This window comes from Danio aesculapii, chromosome 15, assembly GCF_903798145.1.
Source record: "Danio aesculapii chromosome 15, fDanAes4.1, whole genome shotgun sequence".
In the NCBI taxonomy this organism is placed as follows: Eukaryota; Metazoa; Chordata; class Actinopteri; order Cypriniformes; family Danionidae; genus Danio; species Danio aesculapii.
This window is the reverse complement of record NC_079449.1, coordinates 30030283-30055252: the sequence shown is the minus strand read 5'-3', so window position 1 is coordinate 30055252 and position 24970 is coordinate 30030283. Positions and strand designations below refer to the sequence as shown.

At 35.0% G+C, this 24970-nt stretch overlaps 1 protein-coding gene across 2 annotated transcripts in view; it reads right to left on the bottom strand.

Moving 5' to 3' along the window:
* Positions 1–24970, bottom strand: part of ncam1b (neural cell adhesion molecule 1b) — a 209967-nt gene that overhangs the window by 14089 nt on the left and 170908 nt on the right. The window contains exons 16-18 of one of the 2 annotated variants that reach the window (XM_056473244.1): positions 19486–19610; positions 17054–17234; positions 4686–5142 (exon numbers count right to left, since the gene is read on the bottom strand). In XM_056473244.1, coding sequence (XP_056329219.1) covers positions 5066–5142; positions 17054–17234; positions 19486–19610 — 383 coding nt within the window. In that variant the 3' untranslated portion in view covers positions 4686–5065. Of the gene's footprint in view, positions 1–4685; positions 5143–17053; positions 17235–19485; positions 19611–24970 lie in introns of those variants that run through there. The other variant, XM_056473245.1, reaches the window with a different exon arrangement.

Sequence of the window (24970 nt, the reverse complement as noted above, 5' to 3'; positions counted from 1 at the left end):
GATATAATATGTGTATGCTTTTGAGAGTATAAAATACAGCAATATAAAGTCCTCATAAGCCACATAGTTTTCAATACAGTAAATTTGCTCATTGATTGCGCATTGATATATTTTTATTCAATACTATTGGTTAAAGTAGCTTATTTTGAAATATCTGCAGTAAAAGAAGTATTAAAATAGAACTCAAAATGTTTAGAGAAAGTGGAATATGCATTATAAGCAGCATGAGGATGAGTAAATAACAGCTAAAAACAGCTTTGCAACCTGAAAAGAATACTTACCAATAAGCACCAGTGACCGTTAAGCTCATGATGACATGAAGACAACTGGCAGAAGATAAACACTATTTGTGACAGATTAATGTCTTAGTGAATCACTTCAAATTACATACACAGCCCCGTTCAAAAGGTTTGGGATCATAAAAGAATCCCAAAATTACACATATAAAAAAGACACTACAAAATTATACAAAAAATTAATTTAATAATGCCACGTGTGAACAATAGCCCTAGTGATGACTATAATACATTGCTGTTTTACAGTAAGTAGAAGCCTCAAAAAGTCTTTTCAGTAATAAAATAACATCTGAAAGGTTTGTTACAAAGTTGGCTCCCAAAGGACTGGTACAGTTTTAGTTCAAACATCCGCAGAGCAAAATAAGTCTATGAAAACAAGACAGACGAGACGTGTTCTCGCTCTGCTTTTGAGTGTTTCGCTCTCTCATTCTTTAAGGTGAAATGTGTCATCTCTGCATCTGCACAGCAGCACTACATCAAACTGAAAAAGCAACTGTTTACAAACCAACAGAAGCCCATAGACTTAACGGGGGTCTTAACATTTATTTTCAGTTTCATTATGTTTACGCTGCTTTTGTGATGATTCACTAAACTCTGCCCTTCTTAAAGTGGCCCTCTTATGCTTTTTCAAATATTACCCTAAATATTAGCTGTTTGTGAATGTAAAATGTCAGGAAAGTTTTTAAAGACTAAAGTACACAACAATTAAAGTTTGTCTCCATAAAAACGACTAATCCAAAATGAGTCGTCAGTAATTCCAGTTTCACTTGGGTAACTGATTTACACTCAAAATTATTCTTGCTGCTTGTTCAAACTACTTATTTAAAATGAGCTGAATCAACACAGTTCTTGAGTTTGTTTTGGGATAACGTAATTGTTTTAGGTTCAATCTATTTCAATTTGTAAAAACATTTAAGTTAACTTAATTAATTTGCCATGTTGGGCATTAGTGTCGCTACAAGTAGTGATGCTACTAGCTTAACTGCATTTCTCAGTAACGTGGCGGTAGCGTTGCTATTTTCTAAATCAAATACCTTTTCAGTAGCTAAGCTTATATTTTAAGCAAGTAGCGCAGTAGCGTCCACATAAGCTACATTTCAGATCGTGGATCATTAAGTGCCTCCACCGCCATTCACAGAGCTGTGAAGCCAGTGTCTGGCCGATGAAAGTAAATCCATATGATAGCGGGAATGATTAATTCTTCTTCTTAGTGTTTTACAGTAATCGAAAACAAACTTTTTGGTGAGTTACTGCCACCTCTCGCTGACACAAGAAACTTGCTTGATGTAGAGGAACTATTTCTGGAGCAGGACCATAACAAGGACAATAACTGAACTTAACAATTATGCCGCATATTTTTCATCAGCTATGTTTCCATCCAAAAATGCGAATGAACTTTATGCGCAAAACTGTATTATCGCATAGAAGACATGTGAATAAAGCAGTGTTTCCATCCAACGAGTCAAAGCGAACAAAATCGTCACTTTCTGATTAACCGGCGCCAAATATCAACAGTAAAAACGGAATTTGCTGCAGTATAGGGGAGCTGCGTCAATCTTTTCTTCATCTAATAAATGACTTGGGCCTCAGAAGGCAATCCTGACACGCAGTGAACGCGCGGTGGCGTTTGAAGATGTCAGATGCGGAGCACAGATGCTCTTGATTCTGGAAGTCATTAATAATATAATAACGCTAATACTTAAACGGTAAGGCGTTTTAGAATGACCAAAACAACAGTTCAGATGGTTTAAAGTGTGCTCAGCCTGCTGGTTTGTCCATTTACACACATTTTTATCATCACATGATCTCTTATAACAAAATCACATGACCTTTTTTAATGCGCATGCTGAAATTTGTGCGGTAAAAGTGTTTCCATCGTAGTTTATGCGCATCTTTTCTAATCGAATAAAAAGTTTATCCTACTCAGTTATGCGCATAAGTTTTTTATGCGCATTTTCAAAATTTATGTGCATCATGGCGTTTCCATCAATCGATTTTTTTATGTGCATATCCAAAATGTGCATAAAAATAGGTGGATGAAAGTTTTGTTGATCACTAAGACAGAAATGTCTTGGATTGAAGTTGCTTTGATTTAAAAAAAATTGCTTAGATGTAGCTAAGCTACTTTTGCCATGTAGCTTTTAGCTTAGCTGGCTACATTTCCCAGTCGGGAGCTTGCCCAACATTGTTAATTTGTGTTTGAACAACATAAAGGAACTGTGTGGAACCCAGCATTTTTTAGTGTATGCAGACTTGTAACACATTTGCATAATGCCAAACTATGGTCATGAACATTTACAGTACTTTGACCCAACATCAACAATTAATAGGTTTGTGTTGTGACGCCATGGCTATAGCACAGCTTTCACAAAAAAAATCCTGTTTACATTAAACATGGAAAATGATTGTTTCAAATTGTGTGTGCTCAAAACCAAACTTCCTAATTTTTAGTGATGAGTAATCTAAATGCTGATTAATCATAGTGTTTATAAGCTCAACAGAAAAGCGTTAGATTGGTTATTATTCTTACAATTTAACACTGAAAAATGTCCTGCTTAACGTTTGCTTTTAATGTTTAAATGTTTTAATGTAATCATCAGCAGAACTGGGCTTGAATTGATATGTTGTTACCATCCTACAGTATGAAGTAGGAGTGTCAGTGCCAGATGTAGCCATCAGTGCCAGATGGTAATGAGCATTTTCTTTCAAACATGCACTGAAGTGGTTGGGCCATTTGACCAATCATAGCAGAGTATAGACACATGAAAAAGAAGTGGCTTAGAATCAGGGTTGCCAAACTCACAGGTTTCAACTATAATTGGGATACTTTTAAAGGAATAATTCACACAGAAATGTAATTCTATCATCATTTACTCTACCTTGACTTGATCTAAACCACTTTGAAACCTGTAACCATTGATTTCAACAGAATTAGTTTTTCCTACTATGCATGTCAATGGTTACAGATTTCCAACCTTCTTCAAAATATATTTATTGTGTTCAAAATACACTCAAAAATATTTCTGCTGCTTGTTCAAACTACTAATTTAAAATAAGCTGAATTGTCATAATTCATGAGTTTGTTTTAGGAATAACTTAATTGTTTTATGTTCAATCTACTTCAATTTGTAATAACACAAACTGGACTATTGTTGCTTAATAATAAGTGCAAAAATATATGTACTATAATAACCCATACACTAATACCATGTGCAGTTGAAGTCAGAATTATTAGCCATCCTTTGATTTTTTTTTTTTTTTCTTTTTTTAATATTTCCCTAATGATGTTTAACAGAGCATGGAAATTTTCACAGTATGTCTGATCATATTTTATATCTTCTGTAGAAAGTCTTATTTGTTTTATTTCAGCTAGAATAAAAGCAGTTTTAAATATTTAAAAAAATATTTTAAGGTCAAAATTATTAGCCCCTTACAGCTATATTTTTTTCCGATAGTCTACAGAACAAACCATCGTTGTATAATAACTTGCCTAATTACTTGAGCTCAATTGTAAACATGAAAATCGCTAAAACTGAACTGTAAAAATACTTTGAAAGCATATTACACCTATGAGAGATGACTTTGATGCTATTTATTTTTAATCATTTCAACTCTGAATGTTAGAATGTTCTAAATGAATAGGGCATAGGGGGGATAAGTGGGAATAGAACACAACCAGGAACTATGGTTCTAACTACAGCTCCAGAGGTGTAGTTGAGAGTGCTCAAGTTTGTGACGCAGTTTGCAAATGTTCGTTGGAGCGATGGATTTGGGAAACGCCAAATCAACTAATTATGTTTGTAATGACGGAACTTGCGACCTTAGTTGGCTAACAATGGTTTTGGGAAATGCACCCCTGCCTAGTTAACCTAATTAACCTAGTTAAGCCTTTAAATGTCACTTTAAGCTGTATAGAAGTGTCTTGAAAAATATCTAGTCAAATATAATTTTCTGTCATCATGGCAAAGATAAAAGAAATCAGTTATTAGAAATGAGTTATTAAAACTATTATGTTTAGAAATGTGGTGAAAAAAATCTTCTCTCTGTTAAACAGAAGGTGGGGAAAAAAATAAACAGGGGGCTAAAAATTCTGACTTCAACTGTAATTTAAAAAAGGGCAGTGGTATAATTTGAGTTTTAATGTTCTTGAGATTTTGTTTCTAGTTTTGTTGGGAAAACCTGGAAACCCAGTATAGAATGAACAAATCTTTGAACAAATTGTGTGACACTCTTTGAGAAATAATTTGAAATGGATATTAGGAGAAAATAACATTGGTATTATTATTTTTTTACTTTGAATATAAAAGTACTGTAGGAAATGTAATTACAGACTTCATAATAGGGGCACTTTAAACTGCATATAAAATTCACCAAAAACAGGTTCTCCATAAACTTTCAAGGGACAATAATATGACAAAAATGTACAAGTTATGATTAAAAAGTTTTCAGTTTTAAGGCGGGGCTTAACATCTAGTCAATCCAATATAGTGCTGCAGAAATGACACAGAGCAGCTTTACTTTCACAATACAGTGCACGTGTCTTTTAGACTAGGTAATGCGATAAAAAGAGGTTACTTTTTTTAATGAAAAATTAAAAAGCACAGTCATCTTAAGCGTTTGGTCATCTGAAACTGACGTTTTGTATTTTCTTAAGTCATAATCGTAGTTACTTTGTCTACGAGGCTCAGTGTTTCCAGCACATTAGAGAGATACAGAAACAAATCATGCAGAGATCCTCAACATGAGGAGAAGACATGTCCTCGACTCTATCAAAGCATAAGCAGCAATAATGGAGAGAGCAGGAGGGAAACTAGAGCGGAGGACACTGAAGAACCACTCAGAGAGACTACAACACATAGAGATGGACATGAGAAACACAGAAGTCATGCAATAATCACAACATAGGGAAGGAGGAAGAGTTTTTGGCACCAGGACGTTTGCATTATGAGTGCATGTGATGGTCCATCCAAATCCAAGCCCAGGAACAACGACAGGACAACAGAGAAACAAGGAGAAAGGGAAATGGGAAGAGAGAGAGAGAAAAAGAGAAAAACAAGAGGCAGAAAAATAAGTCAAACACAGAAACAAAGTCTCAAAATGAAAAAGTAACGTGGGTAAAATAAGGAATATGAATGAAAGCAGAAAGCTGATGATAAAAGAGAGAATGTAAGAGTTGGGTCATTCTCAGTACCAAGTGCCATATGTGTCTATCATTTACTACTGTCATAAAAATAAAAACTTAAAAATGTGAGCCTGGACCAGATAACTCGTGTTATGTTGCATGGATATATTTTCAAATAGCCAAAAATACATTATATGGGTAAAAATTATATATTTTTATGACAAAAATCATTAGAATACTCAAAAAAGATTATATTTCTACTGTAATATATATCAAAACTCAATGTTTGTTGTGAAGCACTTCATTTAGACAACTTTTTCTTAATATTTAGATTTGTTTAATTAACATTTAACATTGATTATGAATTATTGATTATGAATTATGAATTAACGTTTAACATTGATTATGAATTTTCAAACAGTTGTATTTCAGCGCTCATGTGGTATATAAATCTCAATTTACACCACTATATTTTAAACGGTATTGCAATACTGTGAGTATGTCATATTGTGAGTAAAACACTGTCTTGTGGTTGTATTGTGGGTGTAGTTGGCAAAAACGACATTGGAATATTGCACAATAAAGAAATATTTTTAAAAATTTATATAAATATTTGAAATTAATTAATTCTAGAATAGCACAGGTGACTCCAATTAAAAAGCTGGTTATTTTTTGTTTACATCTTTTATTCTTTACAATAATTCACACAAATTTTCACTGTTGTTGAACCATCAGTAGGCCCACATGGAATCTGTGCCTGCAGAAATCCGCAGATATCCACAGATTTTTATCATTGAGTCTATTTATTAAATTGTGTAAATGTGTGTAAATTCATATTTATTCAGTTTTTAACTGAATTTCAGTGATATTATTGAAAATGTTCACTTGTTTTATTTGCAATACAGTTTGTAAAGTAATATTTTCTGTCTTTCAGTAGATATATTATATGACAGACTTGCTTTGTTTACCAAAGACGTCGATCTACTATAGATTTGCATTGTAACATCAAGTAAAAGTTAAAAAATATAATATTTTAATTTCATATATTACATTTCTAGCAATGATACTCAGCAGATTTTTACAAAATTCTAAGCAGAAATAGCAAAATGTTCACAGATTCTGTCTGGCCCTAGCCATCAGTATAAAATGACAATCAAATTAATTGTGATTTTTTTTTTGTTTGTTTTACTGTGACTTGTATTAAACATTATGAAACAATAAGAAATATCTGTAACTGTAGTACTTAAAATTAAATTTACATCTTAATTTCTTCATTTTGAAACAGCAACAAATCAAGCTTTGCATGTACAACTGGGCATACAGTGTGTGCTTCATAAGTACACTACCGGTCAAAAGTTTGGGGTCAGTTTTTTTTCTTTCATGTTTTTTTTTATTATTCCGTTCATCAAGGTGGAATTTCTTAAATGTAAAAAAAAAGTTAAATTGTTAAATATTTATTAAAATTTTAAATAACTGCTTTCGTATTGTAAGTAGGTTCAAATGAAATTATTACTCCAGTCATTATTGCTTTTATTACTGTTACCATTATTATTAATAATAATAATAAAAATAATAATAATAATAAAAAAAATAATAATAATAATAATAATAATAATAATAATAATAATAATAATAATAATAACAATAATTCTAACTAATATTAGAGTGATTTCTGAAGGATCATGTAATTCTGAAGACTGGAGTAATGAAGCTGAAAATTCACTGGAAAAAAATATTAAATTCATCATAAATCATAAACTCCTTTTGAACAGTTCTTTTATAGTGCAATAACATTTCACAAATTTACAATCTATCCTGTATTAATGATGAAATAAATGCAGTCTTGGAGAGCAGGAGAAGTTTATTTTAAAACAGTTAAAAATCCTACTCACCCCAAACTTTTGACCGGTAGTGAATATGTACAGTAACTAAATTATGTTTTCCTAAGCCTTATGACAATAACAGTATTATTTATAATACAACTGCACAACCCTAATGGGAAATGACATTATTAGACTTTACATTTATAGAACAATATAGTTTTAATATATCGCTTGATTTTTAAGAAGTACCTTGAAAATAATCAATATGTGTGTGTTTTTTTAAAAGAAATAGATCAAATAAAAACATTTCCTAAAATGTTTCTGCATAAATGGCACGTCCTGAGGATGACCCACAAAACGAAGGCATGCAAAAGCCCAGCAAATGGTTTTGATGGGACAGTGGGAGTTGTTAATTGTATTAATGAAGATAATAACAGGACAGTGTTACTGTAGATTATGCAAAACACACAAAATTAGCACTTCATAATGTAGCCCCAAAACACAGTGCATTCACAGCCCACACAGCCAGTAGCAAAGAGCACACTATTTATTATATGTTAAGTTAATTAGAGAACATCCTGTATTTGCTTCACTGAATGACTTTACCACCACAAAAATGATCTGAAAATGTCCTTGAAGACCGTGAGGTTCTACATTAAACAAACAACGCTCGACAGAACAAACAGTTAATTAAGATCCCAGTGCTAGCTTGTTTTGCTTCAAAGTAGATGTGAAAACTGTAGAGTAACTTGAATGCCCACAGAAACACTCCAGACCTGAGCTCATTCATCTGTGACCGAATAACAGCTTATTACATTCATAGCAGAATATTTCATAGCATTTAAAACGAACAGTGTACAAAGTTTAAAAAAGTAAAAAATGCTGGAATATTTCACTCAGAATTTAATTAATTTACAATATTTATTTAAATATTTATTTATTCTAATAATTTATTTATTAGCAAAGCAATTAATATTCATAGTAATACATATTTGTTTTGGTCACACTTGATTTGAAGGTACAATTCTTATTGTTATTAAACTATTAAACATGACTTTTGCATTACTAAACTCTTAATTTGCTTCTTATTAATAGCTATTAATAGGTAATAATAATTAATAGGGTTTAAGTATTAGGTAGGATATACTGTAGAATAAGTTATTTACAGTATATGATCATAATATGTATTTTATAAGTAAACAGCCAATATCCTTATAATACACATGTAATACGCCACTAGTTAATAGTGAGAACTGGTATTTAGACTAAAGCAGGGATGGGCAAACTCGATCCTGGAGGGCCGGTGTGCCTGCATAGTTTTGCACCAACCCTAATCAAACACACCTGCTTGTAGCTTTCTAGTGATTTTGAAGACACTAATTAGGGTGTTCAGGTGTGTTTGATTAGTGTTGGAGCAAAACTCTGCAGGGACACCGGCCCTCAAGGATCGAGTTTGCCCATGCCTGGACTAAAGTGTCACCTTTTGTGCATTGTAAATGAAGAACCATTCATTACATGTTCGTTATTTGGCCATAACATATTTAAAATGTGTTAATTTAAATGAGGTGAGATGAAAAAACACCCAAACAGATGTAAAAACGATTTTTTCCAAAAGGAGTAAACCGATTTGTTGAAACGATATGGGCCCACAACAAATAAATTGCAATTGTAATTGAAGCAGTGGTGAAAAATGCCTGTGCTAACTCTGTAGCTCCAAGATGTACACAATTCATTAACAAACAGCAGAATAATGCATGAGAGCTCATAAAATATTCAGTGAAGAGGTTATGAAACGCCAGCTATTATTAAACAAACAGAAAACTTGTGTGCAAGTTGCTGAAATGTTTACTTTGACTAAATGTGTGCTTAAAGAGATAATTCATCAAAAAATATACATATGTCATCGTATACTCACCTTCTACTTCTTCTTAAGCTGTTTGGGTTTCCTAATAAAGATAATTTGGGAACAGGGATCCCATTGATATAGTATAGTATAGTATATATATAATAGTATATTTTTTTCTGTCTATTGATTTAAAAAAATTTAAAAAATATCTTCTTTTATGTTCAATAATGGAAAGGAACTCAAATTGGTTTGGAACAACATGATAGTCAATTTTCATTTTTGGCTAAACCTTTATTTCAGTGTTCCCCAAATTTTTTTTTCCCCAGGAGACCCCCATTTTAGCATTCAAAATCCTACATGACCCCTTACAAAAAAACCCTAGCAGACAAGCTTAACAAATGTATACATCCGTTGTTTTTAATCTTACCTTTAATAATCTTAAAAACTATGTAGAGATTAAAACAATGAAAGGAACAATGATAGCTAGATTTTAAAAGAACAAAAAAAAAAAAAAAAAAAAAAAAGGTTGGTTAACTTACACATGTGATCTACTTAGATTGAATTATTAGGGAATAAAACTATAATATTTTTGGACATTTATTTTAGAATACATGCAGTGTTTATTTTCATTTAAAGGGCACCTATGGTAAAAAATCTACTTTTCAAGCTGTTTGGACAGCCATATGTGCATGTATGGTGTATAGACTGTCATATTGGCGTGATATAAGCACACCCAGTGCTTTTTTTTTCAATTTAACAACATAAAAAACGGTGGACCAATTGGAGCTGTTTTCAAACCGACCGCAACTTTACGTACACTCAAGTCGACGGCTGGGCGCTGCGGACCGCTGCAGAAACCTATGTTTAGAATTCAAAAATGCGTGGCGTGACGATTCGGGACACTTCATGTTTCTGCCGCGCCACAGAGAGTGTCTGGTGTGCCGTGTCGCGGCTTCGAGCGGCGCATCCGGTGCCTCAGTAAAAGTTAATTCAGTGTGCGTGGTTATTAGTTTCTGTGTACAAGCTCGGCACTTGAAACTAGCACACAGTTGGCTGTAAAACTGTACAAAGACACATATAATTCTGTACTCTCTGCTTGGTCTGTGTCCGAGTCGTACATTTACGACTGAATGGTGATCCTTTCCTCCTGCTCCCTCTCTCAGTCTGCCTGTATGTGTTGCAAACACAGAGCGGGTGAGCTCATGGCTCCGCCCCCTAGTTACGTTGGGTGGGAAGCTGAAACTAATCTACATGTGAAGCAACACACCCCTAAATCAGCGAACTGTGGACACGCCCCCAACATGACACTTTTTAACACATTATAATAAAAAATCTGAACTGTGTTTTAAACTGAACCTAAACTGGCACACTCAGAAGAACCATAATATTAATATTAAATCATAAAAAAGAGGTAAACTATGTGCCCTTTAATATCTGCAGTAGTGCATAAATACTCAATATAACTGTGCACAAAAGACAAACGAAATTATTGCAATGCTTAACAAATGCTTCAGTGGTCTAGCACTCTTAAGCTGCTTTTCTACTGCACACGACAAACAACAAGCGACATACTGGAAGTCATTCATTTCCAGTGGAGAGTAGTCCGGGAGCTGCATGAAGTTCTGATCATGTCCGTATGCGGAAAATTCGGATCTGATTTCAGCTGCGGATTTGTTGAAATATTTGAACTCCTGCGACTAGACTGTATGCGACCGGATGTATTTCAGTGTTGTCCAACAGGTCTGTGCACGCGAGATGAGAAATACTACATTTTTTTATTATGTTTTAATCAGAAAAACGTTCTATTCATGAATAATTAATAAAAAATACATTAAAAATGTTGTCTACGCATTCCTTCCAAATTTTTTAGCGGTCTATGAGTTTCTAGTATTCATTCATTCAACCATGGTGAACACACAGAGAATTAAGGCTCTTGCTTTTGCACTCCTTTATTTCAGACACTGCGAGAACAGCTTCTCTCCGATGTGCACGACAAAACATAAAAATTCTGTGCCACTGCCACAAGAGTGTGTTTTCCGACAATCGTGTCCAAATGTCGTATGAAGTGGAAGGGCGGATTTATTGATAGTTTTCACGTGAAGTCACGTCATTAAGGGAACCCGGTGGGCAAAAACCAACCCAGACTCATTCTCAAAACGTACTGCTATATACATTCCTGGAGAGCACCAAATATGTCCCAGGAGGTATGTTTTTGCAGTTTTTGTGTGTACCATTTGTACCTGCTCTTCTAACGTAAATCCACCAGAGGCTGTCGACTGACTGACTGAATGACTGACTAACCATGCAACTGACTCATCCTCCTCCCTCCCTAAACCCAACTAATAGTGTTTATAAAAGCCCCAATTGACCCACCCACCAATTCCCTAAACCCAACCAACAGTTTTAAAAAGCAATGCAGACAAAGAAAAGCCCTCAGCTGATTTTTACCACATTTTCACCCTGTTTTTACTTATTTATTTTATTTATTGGCTTTTGTTTTTGTCTTAACTGCTTTCTGAAACTGTTCTTCGCCAGACTCGAACCCCATCATCATGGTCAACTCTTATCTGCGTCTCCAGTCTACCAACGTACATGGCGAGGTAACTGGACAAACTGGTAAATTGGGAAAGCCATCCATATGGAAGTAATCGGTCAGCTGTCAAGCAAGAAAATGAACGGTGTCAAACCGTACTTCTGGCTACATATTTCACGATCTCCAGAAATGTATATAGGGCTATGTTTTCAGAATGAGCCTATGTTGGCAAAAACATACTGTCTCCCATTGACCCCCAAGTCACGAGCTGAGTATTTTTTTTGCCAAAATGCTGTATATTTGTTGTGCAATAACATACAGCATTAACAACCGATGTGGAAACATGCCTGAGCTGTGCTTCTACTGAAATTCCCTCATAGAAAGAACAGCCAGAGAGGAAATATTTATGGATTTGTGCCGAGTGGAAGCATCACTGACCCATAACAATCTGTGGAACGTTTAAAAGTCAGTACGTTTGTATGCTTTTTAAACAGTTTCTATTCTAATTTGCAGTTTAAGTGCAATTAAAGCATACATTGAAATGCAAAGTCAAAGTCTAATTGTTCCCTACTAACAAATACTAATCTAAGCAAAACAAACTGACACTAAATATGAAAGCAGACACTAACATGCCATAACGCCATCACCAATGACTAACCTGCTGAGAAATATCCAAAAGATAGATGTAAACATCGCTGAATTGTACCTCTGACAGGGATATGGTAGTTTTAAATGACTGAAAAATGGCTGCAGGTGTAGAATATGAATCGCAATTGCCCAAAATGTACAGTTTGTGATCATATCTCTGTTTTCTTCTGTTGATGTGTGATCCAAATAATCGTAGCTCGAAACAGATGGAAATATGATTGTTTTTTCTGTGCTTCTATGGAGATCCCATTAGCTGCCATTATGGCTTACTGTTTTTTTGCCCATCAGGTCTCCGCCTAGGTCATGTGACTGAAAACTATCAATATAAAGACATGAAATGTGCTTAATGCTGAAAGTAGATGCTAATAATAATAAATACACTTGTAATGATTAATAAATTGGTTAAATACCCTGTCAATAACTTATTTTTAGTCATCCAAATTGGTATCTGCTTCATTTGTACTTGTAAAACTGACCCCTCTTCGGATTGGAAACCACAGCTTTAAACATTTCTCAAATAATAGTATACACGAATTGTAGTGCATGGCTGAAATATTACATTAAATCAGTGCCGCAATTTCTAGACTCCTTATACGCCAACATCCAAGCTGTTCTAACATTAGTTATGTAAGTAAAGCACGTTAGTAACTTCAAGGAAGTTCTGGTATAGGGTCTTCATTGGCATGCGGAGAGGAGCTTCTGTATGCCGAGGTGTGAGTGAGACAAACAGGCTTTGGAAGTGGGCCATTCGCAGTCTAGTGTGCCAAAGAGAGCGGCGATTCAGGCCTGGTCTCTGAGTGTTAATGAGAGACAGAGTAAGTCTCTCTGCATTAAGAAGCGCCAGATGCTTGTTATGTTACAAGTGAAGCAGTGAAGGCCAGCTGTGGCTCTGGCACACATGAGATGATCCTCCATCAGGATGGGGAGAAGGAGAGAAAACTCGCTGCTGCTGGCCTGTGCTGATGCTGAGGGTTCGATGACCTGGTCAACGGTGGATAGAGGTCATATTGATAACATTAAACAGACAGCGATTCAGAGTGTACCTGCATACGAATGCTAGGGGGTCTCCTGTTTCTGGATTTGTTATTCAGTGTTCTAGTTGAACAAAACATGTTTTGCAAATTGAACGTAGTGTTTTTCTTAATTTTTTTGTTTTTGCGGTGATCAGTGCACTGTAAAAAATGATATGATCAATTAATCTTGACAGCCTATGCTTTTAGGCTACGCTAACCATGTTCTAACTTAATATTATAAGTTGTTTATAAGCTGTTTTAAGTTAGTTTAACATAATATAAGTTCAACGGACTCATAAGGTTACTTTGATTCAGCTTAAAAATTTAAGTCAAACAGGATTTATTACAGTGTGGTATTTCCAATGATCAAATGCTGATTTGATTACACATACAATACATATCAGGATAATATCAGATATCAGCAGATACAGTATTAGGTTATATATCAATCAATCAATCAAGCAATCAATGTGACAAATTATTTATCTGTCATATGTACGTGTGTATCTAATAGATTATTATATGTTTGTTTTAGAATTAAAATTGACTTTAATATAAAATAATTTAATGTAATATTAAGATTAAATATTTGTATATTATAGCTATTTATACACAAATTACGTGTACATATAACAATAAATAATATAAAACAATATATTACTAAATAAGGCTGCACAATATATAATTTGAGCATTCATATCGCAATGAGTGTGTCCACAATAGTCAGTGAGATATGCAATGTTAAGTTGTGGTTATAAACCACAGGTCAAAACACACAGGATTTGTGGAGACACTGTAGAACTAAACCATAATAGGGTATATGCCGAGCTAGTGTTGTTCATATACTGATAAACTTCTGGTGACCTGTTATTGTGAGTTTTTTTTTCCATTTTATACGGTTCCTTTATTTAATGTTATTTAATGCAGTGCTTCTTGTACAATCTGAGACCCACTTTATATCGAATATTACTTAGCCAGTGAAGATCGCTGATTTTTAAAGAAAACCAGACCTTAAACGCACCAATTTTGCATTGGCATACAATTCACCAGAAACGATTAACCCAGGTTACTGGCAAATTAAAAGTCCTATTAGCATGCTTCGGCATATACCCCATTGAGTGAAAGTTTATCATCTGCATGTGTTTTAAGCCCTGTGCCTGAATTTCTGAGCATTTTAGGGGAGTTTAAAGTTTATTTTAATATTGAATAAAGAAGTTAATAAAGAATATTTTTATTTTATATTTAATTATTTATATGATGAAGACTATGCAATGTTGTTTTACATTTTATTGTCACTTTCTGTACCTGGACACTGTTAGACTCTCCCCATAAAACCATGCAGCACTGTTTGTTTCACTTTAATATTTGCTCCATTGTGTTTATTTATGACTGTAATTTGATTATTAAATACATATAACAATTGATATAAAAATATATTTTACTCCCCCTACAAAAGGAAGGAGTCAAGGAGTCATGGTGTTAATTTGTTTCTTTTAATGACAGCAGTAAAAACTGAACAATTATTTGAACTGTACAACTGCACAAGCTAAACATTTACATTTATTTTTATATCTGTTTTTATCCACAAAGTGTGCAGCTTTTGCCACTGCAGTGTCTTAATGGGCTTATTTACTTACTAAATAACGTATACTTTTATACTTGACCTTTACTTAAGTATACTTCTTTTTCCTAAGGGTGTATTTACTGACTCTTGTACAGCCAGGGGGAGTATTGCTGCTCTGACAGCCAAGCTGGGTCAAAGCTAGGGATGCTCCGATCAGGATTTTTGCAGCTGATAAAGAGTGCTTATTCTTTGTCATGGTAATCGGCTGATACTGAGCCCCGATTCTAATGCTTCAAGCTTTATAATGCATTGAGCACATTTTCCCTCTAAGCATGAACATTAAGAGAAGGTCTTGCCTTACCTAAGAGAATATATCAAGGAAGCTGCATATAATACCATAAACACGTCTCTTATAACCATTTAGGTGTGAATGTGTCATGGCCAGAAGCAGCTTTACAGAAAATAATTCCTCCATTCATTTAAGGTTTAGTCCCTTATTTATCAGGGGTTGCCACGGCGGAATGAACCGCCACAGAAAATAATATAACACAGATATAAAAATTGTTATGAAAAAATAAAATGCAATTTGGAAACACTGCAAATGATAAGAAGAATAATTCAACATGTCTCAGTCAAGAAAAAGTTTAGAACTCACATTTGATGCATAAGAAGTTAAAATGAACACCTATAAAAGCCAATACTTCTTTACTAAAAGGAAACAGGCCTATAAGCTACTGTTTATAGCAATGAGTGTATTACAAGAATTTATATTATTAAATATTCATGTTAAAAAGTAAAGTTTTATTTATCTAATAATTCCAGCCAGCTTTCAGTAAATTTGCAATATTGTCAAAACAGAACTCTTAGTTCTTATATGTAAAAAGACCTAAATACATGCAAGACCATTCCAATATTTTGCTTGCCTAAAACTAATGACAGCAGATCTCTCAATGAGAGAGATATGCACTCCTGATATCTTTACTGCTCTATTCATTTAACTGAAGAAATTTAATGCTTAGACCATCACTGTGCCTCTCGCAATCTGTTCTCTTGCTCATTCACTCTGGTCGCCATGATTTCCGAGTATTTGAACTCATTTTTGGGGATCACGGGGGCAGAATAAATTTGCAGGAGACTCATGGTGCTTCCAGGAGAGGTCATAAGGTTGGATGAGATGCTAGATAGGGGCAACTGAAAACACTCAACATACAATGGCTGCACTTGCAACAAAGAGAGCATCACTCGCGCGAGTCGCACCAATAAACTAAACAGAGGTCCCATCGCATCTGTATGTATTAGCTGCTGTGACGTAAGCGCATTACGCTCCCACACATCATTTACCTGTGTGGTGGCTGCTGTAGGCTATTCATAATATACGGGAGCGCACGTGCGTCTTCGGTCCTGTCAGATGTGGCGCGCGCACTCTCATTCCCATACAGCAGAGAGTGGGTGTGTAGAACTCCACCGTGCGCAATTCAGATAGCAGAAATTTGTAATGGCAGGACGAACGGAAAGCCGTTGGAGGGTGAGGCGCCCCCTAATATAATGGTAGGGGGAACACTGTTACTTATATTATAAATAATATATAAAACACAAATATTATTCTTGTTACTACTGTAACAAAATCTCCATAAATGCGCAGGTAAAAAGAATCTGTGAAATGTAATTAATATAATGTTTTCAAATAATTAAGTTTCAGTTTTGTTCAATGTGATGGTGATTTCGATATTATCTTAACAATAAACTTAAAACAAGCTTTCAAAAACAAAGCAAACAACAACCCTTTTCATCAGGCCGAAAAGAAAAGAACTGCAGTGAGAACTTGCTGAATAAGTGTCATCACACTTGCTTGTGATTAAAACTGCCCCTTGACCTCCCTCCCGTCACACATGACTGCTATCAGTGCCTCACGCTGATCTTATGTTATAGAAATATGGCCAGAACAATCCCATATGAGAGAGCCAACTGTTTAGCCCGTGTGTTTCGTGATCTGCCATCTCTCATGACTCACTGTTTATCATGCAGTGTAAGTGAAGGGACGGAGCATTCACACGTCTGCTGTTATAACAGCTCTGAGTCAGCTGTGGAGATCAGATCAGTGTGTTTGAGGGAGAACGCAGACACAGAGGGAGGGATGGATGGGTGGATGGAGTGAAGGAGTGAGGGATGGATGAATGGATGGATGAATGGATGGATGATGGTGGTTACCTGTGGTGGCTGCGGGCTCTGATGAGGTCCTGAAGGTCAGGGTGCCAGGCTTGGACTTGCCCTGTTGGTTCTCTGCCACCACAAACACGTCATACTCGGTGTCCCAGTCCAGACCAATCAGCATTACGTACTCGCTCCCGCTGGGCAAACGGATCTCGGGTTTCCACTCTGAGTCTTCCCTCTGGGTGCCAAACACACAAACATGAAAAATGGTCATGGTAGAATTAACAAAAAGTAGAAAATTGTACACTACCGATGAAATATTTTGGATAAGACATTTTAGGTTAACTTTAGTCTAAGTACCAATTCCCACTATTAACTACTGGCTTATTACCTGATTACTACTAAGATATTGGCTGTGTATAAGTACACTGAAAAAAATGATTCATTGGATTTACATTTTTTTTTTTAACCCAGGCTCATTATTGATACGTACCACTATATACATTTCTGGTGATCACGAAAATATATCCCAGGAGCTATGTTTTTTAGCAGTTTTTGTTTTCACGAATCCATCAGAGGCCGCTGTGTACGCTTTTTCAGATCTCTTGTAAATCCACCAGAGCCTGCTGTCGACTGACTGACTGACCGACCGACCGACCAACCGACCGATCGATACCCTCACCCAACCGATAGTGTTTTCAAAAGCACAGATTGACCCGATCACCCACTTCCCTAAACCCAACCGACAGTATTTTTAAAAGCAATCCATAAAAAGAAAAGCCCCTGTGGCCGCCTGATTTTTACCACCCTGTTTTTTTATTTTTATCACCATGTTTGTTGTTTGTTTATTATATTTTTTGCCTTTTGTTTTAGTTTTACCTGCTTTCTGGAACCGTTCTTCACTCAAACCCTGTCGTTGTGGTCAAATCCCTTCTGCATCTCATGTCTGCCGACATTCGCTGCAAGCCACTGGACAAACTGGTAACAACGGAAAAGCTGTCCACACGGAAGTAAGTGGTCAGCTGGTAGCACGAAAAGAAACAGAAGCCGTCGGCGGTGTCATACCCGCCCTGTAGCGTTTGTTTAAAAGACGAAATGCAGCCATACGTAGCTCTGGCTACATAATTCACGCTCTCCAGAAGTGAAGTTTCACTAACTAATTTCGAGAGGAGCACATTATATGATTGATCGTAGCAGGTCTCCCATTCGTAATCATTAGTAAGCCAATCGGATTAATCTAAACTCACTATAAATAGCCTGTCTAGTGTTAGTCCCTTATATTAATTTCCACACCGCCTGCTGCTTTTCCTTGTTTACCAGGGGGAGCTCTCGAGAACTACCTGATCTTGTACAGGGGGTACATACTCATCGACCAGGTGCGGGCCCTGGGCTCCTGGGACAGCATGCCAAACCTGCTAATATTATCAAGCAATATCTAAGTGTGAATTCTTGAAATGCATGCAGGGATACATTTTCACAATGAGCCTGTGTTGATTTTTTTTAAGGTAACTAGTTGCAAACATTTACATGGGCTGAATTTAAACAAACTAATTAAGTTGAACTTAAAATTTTAAATTTTTTAAATGTAGTAAATCCAATGAATCATTTTATTCAGTCTACAAAAACTGCTAGTAAGTTAAAGTTTGGTCCACTATTTCCACAATCCTACCCAATTCTTAACTACCTTACTATTAAAAAGCAACCAATTAAGGAATTACTGAGCCAAAAGTCTTAATAATGATTTCGTAATACTGAGAATTTACACCTTAGAATAAAGTGTGACTGATTTGTTTTAGCAGTTTTAAAATACGTTTTTTTGCCTCACAGAACTTGCAGTCATTTGATCAAAAATACAATAAAAGCAGTATATTTTTGTTTTATAATGTTTTATAATGCAAATACTCCAGTAATTCAAAGCTGAATCACATTTCTATTTTTTAAGGATTCTCTGATGAAACGGTAGTTCAAAATCACTACATTTATTTTACTGTAAATGAGCACCGTTTTTTCATTATAAATATCTTTCTTTTCCTTTAAATCTTGAACAATTTAATGTGTCCTTGATAAATAAATGTTAATACATCTGTATCTAGGGAACTTCTGAAGGGTTTTCAGCCCAACAGTTTTCGCCACTGATAATAAAAATAATGATATTAATAATAATAATAATAATAATAATAATAATAATAATAATAATAATAATAATAATAATAATAATAATAATTAATGTTTCTTGAGCAACATACAATCATGTTAGAATGATTTCAGATGGATCATGACTTTGAATATAGACACAGGAACAAAATACATTTCAAGTTACATGAAAAATAAAAACATTTATCATTCCAGGCCAAACATAAACATTTAAAATACATTCAGAAACAGTAATTTCATGTTGAAATTACATTTTCATCAAATAAATAAAGCTTTGTTAAGCAGAATAAAAACATTAAAACTTGTATACTATATATTCTTAAACGGACACTTACAGATTTGTATCTGACCAGGTAATGGGTGATTGGTGAGCCTCCATCATCTTGTTTGATCCACTTGACTTTGAGAGAATTGCCTTTGGGTTGTAGAGTTCCTTCTAGAATAGGAGGACTGGGCTCTCCTACAAAAATAAAACAGTTGCAGTGTCATGAGAAAAAGCATCATCAATTAAAGGCATAATTCACCCCAAAAATGACTCAGGTTGATCCAAACCCGCAAGACCTTATTTTATCTTTAATACAAACAAACAACAACAACAACAAAATCAACCAAATCAAATACAACTAGGCTTCTGCTTTACTATACTGGATGCACTTTACACATGTGCATTTATCAGTGTTTATAAATGAATAATAAACTAAATATTTGGATTAAACTTGATTTATACACTGTAAAAAGGGATTATTTACCTAAAAAGCGAGTAAACTCGTTGCCTTAAAGGCATCAAGTTGACTTAAAAAAGTGAGTAAACCCATTATAACTTATAATAACATATAAACTTTTAAGTTGATTTAATTTTTATGATTATGCACAGTTCATTTACTTCAAAATATTAAGGCAACGGGTTTACTCACTTATTAAAGTCAACTAAATGTTTTAAAAACAAAAGGTTTACTCACTTCTTTTAAGTAAAGTCAACAAATCATTTTTTTACAGTGTACTAAATACATTATCATAGGTTTTAACAGAAATTCCTTAATATTGTGAATGTCTTATGGGTTTGGAATAGCAAAAGGTTGAGTAAATGAAAACAGGTTTCATTTTTGCCCTGTAAAAGATGTAAAAGAAAGAAGGGAATGAATATCAGCATTAAGTATTGCTATAAAGAGACAAGTTAAAAATGCATAGTAGGGCAAAAATCCCTCAGCGAATGTCAATTGTGCTAAGTAAAAAAAGTGTTAACTTTTTCAACAGTAGGAGTCTATCTTTATTTTATTTATTTATATAGCGCTTTTACAATGTAGATTGTGTTAAAGCAGCAGTAATGGTGCGCTCACAACAGACGCGAATGAGGCATTAAGCATGAGTGATTTACATGTTAAGTCAATACAAAGACGTGAATAGACGTCCTGCGGCATGATTCGTGCGAATGACGCGACTCGCGCAAATGAAGCAGTGCGAGTTGAGCGTTTTGCGAATTTAATGGCAGATCACTCAAGTTGGAAAAATCTGAACTTCAGCAGACATTCGCGCCACGTTAACCAGTCTCTTCTAGAAGCATGATTATGACGTTGGTGTCCCGAGGGGAAATCTTCTTGCCAACACCGGACAACAGCTCATGAAACTGGGGTTGGCTCAGTTGGACGCACCGCTGAAATCGGTGATCATACATGTATAGTTTCTGGAGAAGTTGATGGACTCACAGAGCTGGGTTCACCTCAGAAAGGTTCTAGTGGACTCAGACATGGCGCCGAATGAATATACAGTACGCTGTTCTTCAGCCTACCTAAAGCACATAAACACAGCTATTCTCTCAATAAAATCCATGATAGCCATTTAGCAACAAAGCTAGAGTCACCGAACAGACAGAAGCCCTGCCCATGATACAAATCCGAATCTGTTGTGACATGAATTTCATGTGCAAATTAAAGAAATTTAACGTGCAAATAAAGTGAGTAAACTCAAAATGTTCTCGCGTCTATTTAAGCACGAATAGAAAGTATTCATAGCGCTTCATTTTTTCCATACATTTTTGTTACAGCCTTGTTCCAAAATGGATAAATTCATTTATTTGTTCAAAATTCTACACACAATACCCCATAATGACAGTGTGAAAAAAAAGATTTTTTGAAATTGTTCCAAATTTATAAAAAAATAAAAAAGCTGAAAAATCACATGTACATAAGTATTCACAGCCTTTGCCGTGAAGCTCTAAATTGAGCTCAGGTTCATTCTGTTTCCACTGATCATTCTTGAGATGTTTAATGGGAGTTCGCCTGTGGTAAATTCAGTTGATTAGACATGTTTGAAAAGGCATACATCTGTCTATATTAGGTACCAAGGTTGACAGTGCATGCCAAAGCACAAACCAAGCATGAAGACAAAGGAATTGTCTGTAGACCTCTGAGACAAGATTGTCTCGAGGCACAAGGCTAGGAGAGGTTACAGAAAAATTTCTGCTGCTCTGAAAGTTTAGTCAGGGAGGTGATCAATAGCTTACTGTCTGAGCTCCAGCGTTCTTCTGTGGAGAGAAGAGAAACTTAAAGAAGGACAACCATCTGTGCAGCAATCCACCAAATAGACCAAAAAGACCATAAGAAACAAATTGCTCTGGTATGATGAGACTAAAATTGAACTCTTTGGAGTGAATGGCAGGCATTACGTTTGGAGAAAACCAGGCAGCTCATCACCAGGCTAATACCATTCCTACAGTGAAGCATGGTGGTGGCAGCATCATGCTGTGGGGATGTTTTTCAGCAGCAGGAACTAGAAGACTAGTCAGGATGGAGGGAAAGTTGAATGCAGCAATGTACAGAGACATCCTGAATGAAAATCTGCTTCAGAGTGCTCTTGACCTCACACTGGGGCCACGGTTCATCTTCCAGCAGGACAATGACCCAAAGCACACTGCCAAAATATCAATGGAGTGGCTTCACAAAAATTCGGTGAATGTCCTTGAGTGGCCCAGCCAGAGCCCAGACCTAAATCCTATTGAATATCTCTGGAGAGATCTGAAAATGGCTGTACACCGTCGCTTCCCATCCAACCTGGTAGAGCTTGAGAGGTACTGCAAAGAGGAATGGGCAAAAATTCCCAAAGACATGTGTGGCAAGCTTGTGGCATCATATTCAAAAACACTTGAGGCTGTAATTGCTGCCAAAGGTGCATCAACAAAGTATTGAGCAAAGACTGTGAATACTTATGTACATGTGATTTTTGCAGGTTTTTATTTTAAATAAATTTGCAACAATTTAAAAAAATTGTTTTTCACATTGTCATTATGGGCTATTGTGTGTAGAATTTTGAGGAAATCCATTTTGGAATAAGGCTGTAACATAAAAAAATGTGGAAAAAGTGAAGCTCTATGAACACAGTACTTTCTAGATGCACTATATTTGTGCATGCCGCAACTGGTGTGAACACAGCATAACAATACACACCTTCATTTTGTAAATCTTTGTAGTGCTATATAATAAATAGACCTTTTTTATAATCATGACTAAATCTATTTAAACACAGAGCTACAATTTGCTTAATCAAGATAAAAGCAACAATATTACATTGTAAATAAAAAGTTGACAACTTAAAATCGTAAGGCAACTTGCTGCAGAGTTTTTTTGAATTGACTCAACATAAATCGTGACAAGGGCAGAACTTGGGTTGAAAGTTGAGTCAAAAAAAGCTCTGCAGCAAGTTACCTTGCAATTTTTAATTGAGTCAACTTTTTTATTTTTACAGTGTATGTTTCTACATCTTGCTGTAGCAAAAGCAAACTGAACCATTGTTTTGTTTACAGTTACAACCTTAAATGACAGTCTTGCCAATTAAAAAAAGGTTTGCAGTTTACAACAGAACATATTATTTATTTCAACAATTCACATGTATCTCTTCTACTGTGTAGTTTCAATTACAGTTAAAGTGCATTTCAAACAAAACGGCAGCGCTTTCAAAATACGAATAACTAAATAATATTAATAACACAGTCATTTTTTATAAATGCTGAAAATAAAATCTGAATAAACTCAAATAATCAACAAATGAATCATCAAAATCAGCGATATTCCAAACGCATACCATTCAATGGTTGACATACGGAAGACATTACATTCAACAGCTTTAAACGGTATTAAGCATGTTATACGTCAACCATATACCCTGTACCATCTGTTGGCTAGCCAGATCTCTATACATCCAGTCTGGAAAATCAAAAGCCTCTAATTATGTTTATTAAAAGATGGCACTTTTCCAACGCCCACAATTCTCATCCTCCTACACGCCAGCGATTCCATATAGACAAGTAATAAAATAATATGACACACGCAGCTTGCCCGGGCGTTTGTAGATGAGTGGGCTGATATTTGGAGGTCACGCTGAACTGTGAACATCCCTATAGAGCAGTCATGTGTATGAGCGCACTGCTGTGAATTGGGAATCTGTTCACTGAGGCCTCTCCTTCACGGGCCATCATGATCCATTTCGTTTTAATGAGCAGCGAATGCTCGTTTGATGCACCACATTAGTCTGACGCCACAGAGTGACACGTAACAACATTGCGCGTTTAAGGCGCACTGAAAAATGAAGGCATTTTACTCTCATTAAGCCAGTAATCAGCCATTAGCCCATACGAGGGAGACACTTTCATTCACGCTAATACAGGTCTTCGTTTTTTCATCTTGTTTAAACTTCTTGTTTAGCCGTCTATCGATCATCAGCAGTGAAATCACCAATGGTGTCAATTAGTGGTGTGCAATATGATGATATATATATATATCGCATGGACAGAATGAAAAGTTTATAGTTTCATATTATGCTATTGGTGTCACAAAATACATTGTTTATGGTAATACGTTTTCATAATTCAGATGAGTGCAATATTGCATAACATTACAGGGATGCAGACAGAAATGTTGGGCCTGTAATCATTCGTTTTCAAAAAGACTTTTATATTTTATTAATGTTTATTTTATGTTTCTACATTTTTATTTTAAAAATTTGCCATGAAGTTCTTAATAAAATGAAAAAAATAATAATAATAATCATACGTGAATAATATTCGTATTAAAGTATATATAAAAAGAAAGTATTTTCCATGTGGTCAATATACAATTGAAGTCAGAATTATAAGCCCCCTGAATTATTAGCCCCTTGTTTATTTTTCTAAACACATTTCTAAAAATAATAGTTTTTAAATATTGATAATACAGTGAAGTCACCAGCTCCATCGATGTGTCCCACAATGGATCATTTATGTTTCCATCGACTATTTTAATGTGTCTGATAATATTTTTTTCTTCTAGAGAGAGTCATATTTGTTTTATTTTGGCTATAATAAATGCATTTTTTTATTTTTTAAAAGCCATTTTAAGGTCAAAATTATTAGTCTCTTTAAGCTATATATTTTTCTATAGTCTACAGAACAAACCATTGTTATACAATAACTTGCCTAATTACCCTAACCTGCCTAGTTAACCTAATTAACCTAGTTAAGTCTTTAAATATCACTTTAAGCTGTATAGAAGTGTCTTGAAAATATCTAGTCAAATATTATTTACTGTCATCGTGGCAAAGATAAAATAAATCAGTTATTAGAAATGAGTTATTATAACTATTATGTTTAGAAATTTGCTGAAAATATCTTCTCTCCGTTAAACAGAAATTGGCGGAAAAAATAAACGGTGGGGGCTAATAATTCTGACTTCAACTGTATTTATTGTTATCGGATCTGATCATGATATTAGGTTTCTGACATATCCTTCATCCCTAAAGTCAATGCATCAGTAAATTTACAGCCCAAATGAAAGAGAATGACAAATTTTCACC